The 5649-nt window shown below is 34.8% G+C and overlaps 1 protein-coding gene across 1 annotated transcript in view; it reads right to left on the minus strand.

Moving 5' to 3' along the window:
• LOC111083006 (paired box pox-neuro protein-like) overlaps positions 1-5649 on the minus strand; it is a 30122-nt gene that overhangs the window by 3691 nt on the left and 20782 nt on the right. Inside the window, exon 4 of the mRNA XM_022388997.1 lies at positions 4331-4526. Within this exon, the coding sequence (XP_022244705.1) occupies positions 4331-4526 (196 nt within the window). The remainder of the gene's footprint in view (positions 1-4330; positions 4527-5649) is intronic.

Here is a 5649-nt window from a genome sequence, read left to right on the forward strand (position 1 = left end):
AGGTGGCTGGCGGGACCCTGTCTGGCCCGGGCCTAGGTGGCTGGCGGGAACCTGTTTGGCCCGGGCCTAGGTGGCTGGCGGGAACCTGTTTGGCCCGGGCCTAGGCGGCTAGCGGGACCCTGTTTGGTCCGGGCCTAGGTAGCCAATGCGTTAATCCAGTACTGGCTATGGACAAATCGGCTATTATTTATCACGATCAGGAACACGACGACCTAATAGATTTTAAAATGCAAAAGTGATAGACAGAGAAGGAAACATAAAATGAAGAAAGATTAAGAAAGCTATTGCCACCCAATCACAAGACAGTGGACCACTAGTGGGTATAAACCAAAACAACGGCCGACAACTACTTAGTACTCTATAGACACCAATTATCAAAGGCATAAAACAATATCACTTGTCATGCTAACAACGTAAAATTAATCTTTTAAAAATTTCTTTCCTCATGATTTACTCATGACCAATAATTCTATATGCATTACTTTGGATTGTGAACATGTTTTCTATACAATATTTATGACGATATATTTTATTTTTCATGTTTTTAATATTCAAGTAATTATTCGGTCTTGAACATTTTTAAACAACAGAGTGTGTTTAAGACATTTATATTGTTATACGTCTATACACATCGATGTCTTATTTTTCGGTTTATGTAAAAGTTTAAATTTTATCTGATTATTGTGTACTTGTAATAATTCGTTTTGGGCATTTTGTACAATAGACCTAAAATTTATGAATAACATCATGTAAACTGCATATGTTATATTTAACACATTCCCCTTACTTTGTCTGTTTCGGATTCAAAATCAGAGGCGTATAAAAGTAACATTTTACGTCTATCTTTTGTCTCAAAATTCCAGCCCAATGAATGACTCTGGTATTGAATGAAAAGCTTCTTGAACAGTGACTTTTGGAAGACAAAAGATAGATATGAAATGCTATTTTTTCACGTCTCTGATTTTGAATCTGAAACGGACAAATTAAGAAGAATGTGAAAAAAAAAATCTGCAGTTTATCACAAGTTTTAGGCCTATTGATTTCTAATGCTTCGCCAGCTTTCGGAGTTTAAATCATAACTTTAACTTCCGGATGGAAGGTATTGTTTGGCACAAAGCTACACAATAGGCTATCTGTGCTATGTTCACCACCGGTATTGAAACCCGGTTTTTAGCGTTATAAGCCTTCAGACTTGTGTGACAAGTGTAACTGTAACCATTCTTCGCTGGCTTGTTAGAGGCGTTTACACCATTTAACAATTGTTGTTGTATCAAATAGCTTAAGACAAGTATTGTTGTTTAGGCTTATCATAAACTGAAAAATCAAACCTCGGTCTTTGTAGTCTTATAGTAGTAGAAATATCTTACACACTCTGTTGTTTAAAAATGTTCCACAGACAAACGAATTTGTATCGTTCAGTACACTGTTACCCGATGAAGGCATTCTTTTCAGAGTATAATTGTCTCGTTACCTTAACTGAGTATTGTTAAATCTTAGCCGTTCACTTCCTTTTCAGAAAGTTCAAGGCCTCAGTGATCCACGTATAAATACAGGTGACCAAGCGAGCGCAAGTTAAGAACTAAAGAAACAAAGTGAAGTGAAGTCAAGTGCAGTTCAGTCAGAAAAATAGTTAGCGAAAGAAAAAGTCAGGTGGCGTGTGAGTGATTAGCCTTAACGGTTGATATTTTAAAGTGAGTTTCACAGTTTAAGAGATAAGGAGAATAATTTGTCTTGTCAAAGGGTGTACTAAAGTAATTGAACCCATCTGTATGGACTTTGACGAAAGAAGACAATTATTTAAAGTTCGAGATACAACTGTTGTAACCCACGAGGTAGCGTAAGTGAATTATTCACTGATACTATTGTAATTTCCTATGGTGTAAATAATTTTTGAATATACATTTGACTTGTTTTGAATATATTATTTTAAAACAAGTGAATTGTGTGCTGTCTGCTTATTTTCTAATTTATTGCTAACACGTCACAGACACCTACTGAAGAGGAATCCTCAGCCTACTCATATTTAAAACCCTGACATGCTCTCTTCACCGCAACAAAACTTTTCAAGATTATCAGCATAAGATTTTCTCCTTTGCTCTCGTTTTGTTTCCTTGAAAGGCATATTTTAAAAATTGCACTGTTTCAAGTACAACCTTAGATGTCAATATGTCACCCTTAGTTTGAAAAAAATGCAAAAGTAAATTATACAACTTATTGTTCTTGTTTTCAATCTGGAGTACTCGAGCAAAATTCGGTAGTGGTAGTGCTCGTCCTCACGTCTTAGGCACCGACTGCTATAATAGAATTGCTTTGTCCAACACAGAACCCTCGAGTCAGATATGTATAATTGAAAACTTCACTTTCAAAGGTTAGGTAATAATTAGAACCTAGATCTAGAGAATCTACATGGTCCACGTTTTTTGTTTTTTTATCCAGCTGATACAGCTGTAGGATGATAACTGAGCGTATGCGCATAAGCAATCGTGCACCCGCACGTGTTATGAGGGCGGGATGTTACTTGGCAACTCATAGAACGTGCTCATAATCATAGAATATGGCTACTAGTATATTCTTAGTTCGTTAGTAGTGTTACAAAATGGTTATTGTTATTACTTGTTATGACCAAAGTTATAAGTAAAACTAACAAAAACGATATTAGCCAAGGTAGTGTACTTCATTCATGCGCATTTAGATTTGCGTAAGTTAAAGGCAGGAGAGAGCTATGCTTTTCAACAACGTTAGTCAGTTAGTCAGTCACATATTCGGATTGACAAATTTTTGGTTTTGTGAAATTTTTGTTTTTACTCTCCCGAATTTGTCAAGTGCTTTGGTGGCTTGTTACTCTGCAATTGGTTTGTTTACTACTCAACAATGTATGTAAAATGCTTATAAAGTTTTGTTTACATGCTGTTTACAGTGTGTTTGAGATTTTAATTTGTATTGCACATTTGGCCCATTCCTACTATAGGTAGTACTATACGTATGGTACTTTTCAATAAAAACTTCCCTTGTGATGAATAAATACAAAACAACAAAACTAATTCTCTCATAAAAGAACAAAGAAATTGTCAGAATTATTTAATGAACATTTGAATTACACATTTAAGACTGATATTTCTCAAAACTGAAAGATATTGTAGATGCATGGTTATATACAATATCGGTAAAAATAGGTCGGGTGTGTGTGTTTGAAACCAAACAATTTTCGGCATATTTTCTGATGCTTGTTTTATTGTTTTCTTAAATAAATTATCAAGCAGAAACAAACAAACAAAAAACGTTATTTGATATCTTTGTATGTTTTGACTTTCACCATTAAGTTTGCAACAGACATCCATCATATTTATAAACCATGCAATAAACTTTTTCTCCAGTCTCCACCCACACCCCCGGTGGCTCAATGATTTGTTTGAGGGCTAATAACCAAGGGCTCGATTCCTGCAATGGGCCCAGCGCATATAGCCCATTGTAAATCTTTGGGCACAAAAACAAACAAACATTTTTTCTACCAATAAATGTAAGTCATTTTCAGATAATCCGAGTAATTTCTTAAAACGTTTGTTATGATTATTTTAAACTTTCATATTTTAGCATCATAGGATATTAGACAGGACTCAGTCTTACTACACATAAACTGGTATAAAAAACTTAATGAACAGCTCTGAACACCTTCAGATCGCATGTGGATTCTCAGAAGTAGATCACGTGTTCGTAGGAAGACTTGCTGAATTGTTAGCAAAATAAATTATAATACTGATAGGTTATACAACGAAATATACTGTAGTTAACTATTGCTATTTTTACACTTGGATTAGGAGGAAAATATTATTATATAATTTTTACAAATTTAGAAATATTCAAATAAATGCCATATTGGAGCCTAAGTTCTCTTTTTGTATTATGTGAGATCACAACTCACTTTAGCACGTGTATGTCCATTTCAACTGTAAATTGCTTTATTTTTTTATCAGATAAAAACATCGCTAATTGATACTTACAACAAGAATATCAAAAGACGTTCTGAGTAAATAACTTCAGGAATTTTAAAGAATTCAGTAATATTGATTTGGTATTTTACAGGTTTATTGTAATTATTTATTTTCGTTGTAAGAAATCCAACCAACTCCAAATAAAAAGCACTGCGAATGGACTTGAGAAATATATGTATTTAATATTGTATAAACTAAACGCATGGCTCTATCTGTATGTGATATAATTAATTTCTGACATCTGTCGGAGAAATGATAGGTATTCCAGGTTTAAATTTTAGAAATAATATGAATGGATACTGTGATACAACATAATACGTGTGCTATAATTAAAATACTACCTGGGCAAGGCGGACAATCGGGTACCACGTGACCACTGTTACGTAAAATCCGGTTGATGGATGAGACACTAGGTATGGTGTTGACGTCACAGACCCCGTGACTACGAAGGAGATCTCGGATTTCCCAGGCAAACATGGAAGGGTTTTCTTGTTTATAACGTAGAATCCGTCGAACAACCTGAGGTGTGGCTACTTGCTGCGGGAAGACAGAAGCTAACATCGTCGTCTAGTCGCCACGATAACAGAAAATAAATTATCCTTAAACCTTAAATTTATTTATTTTTTAGTATAACAATTTATTTATTCTTATCCCTAAAATTTATCTCTTTGATGTTACCACTTTTATCATTCAAGCATAACTTTATCTAAATATGAGTAATACACGGAAGCTTATACTTTTAATTTTATCATAATCTTCGCTACGGAGGTTTTGTGTTATATTGAAATCAAATACCAAGTTTACCCTAATACCGTTTTGTCTTGAGATTTGTTAGGGCTTTGTAATACAGAAATATTCAAACCAAATTATACGTGGTATATATTGGCACATGTAAAAAAAAAAATCACTTAGCTTGCGAACAATATGAAGTTTTGAGACAGCTATTTGTGGGATAATAGATTTATTTCTGTACGACGTCCGTCTCTGACAGTGAAATACATTGCCTCACTTTTAGAGACGAAAAGTTGTACAGAAACAAATCTATTATTCCACAAATGATTGTCTCAAAACTAAATATTAGTGTGCGGACCATTTTCATTCATATAGTGCTCTGTGAACACAAATTAGTTAGCATAAATCAGGTAAATGACGAAAAATTAGGTGTCCATTTACTTGTAACCACTCAGTGTATTTTATGACTTAATATTTAATGATTGTTTTGTTTTTCATAACAAGAGAATTAAAAGTTAATCATTTTAAAGGCGATAGTTATGACAAGTTTGGTTACGTAACTCGGTAAGAGTCGTACGTTGTGTTTGCAATTACATTGTTGTCGAGGCTTTACTAACATTGTTGACGTCACATTACTCGAACCTTCGCTATTTTATCTTGTGCTACCACATGCCTAGAACTCAAGGTTCTCTCGAATTGTCAGATTTTGTTAGAGGAAGGATAGTTGGTCAAGCAGATGGTGGAATAAGTCAGCGGCAAATTTCGCAGAATTTGGGAATCCCGCTTTCGACAGTCAACAGAATCATCGTGCAGCTCAGGAAACATGGCAAGGAAACAACTGAGCAGCGTCCGGATCGTCCTGGTCCATCGGAGAAAACAAAAGGACTGTCAAGAGGAGCATCGAAATGGATCCCAGATTAACGACTGC

This window comes from Limulus polyphemus, unplaced genomic scaffold (genome assembly GCF_000517525.1).
Source record: "Limulus polyphemus unplaced genomic scaffold, Limulus_polyphemus-2.1.2 Scaffold1056, whole genome shotgun sequence".
Classification (NCBI taxonomy): Eukaryota; Metazoa; Arthropoda; class Merostomata; order Xiphosura; family Limulidae; genus Limulus; species Limulus polyphemus.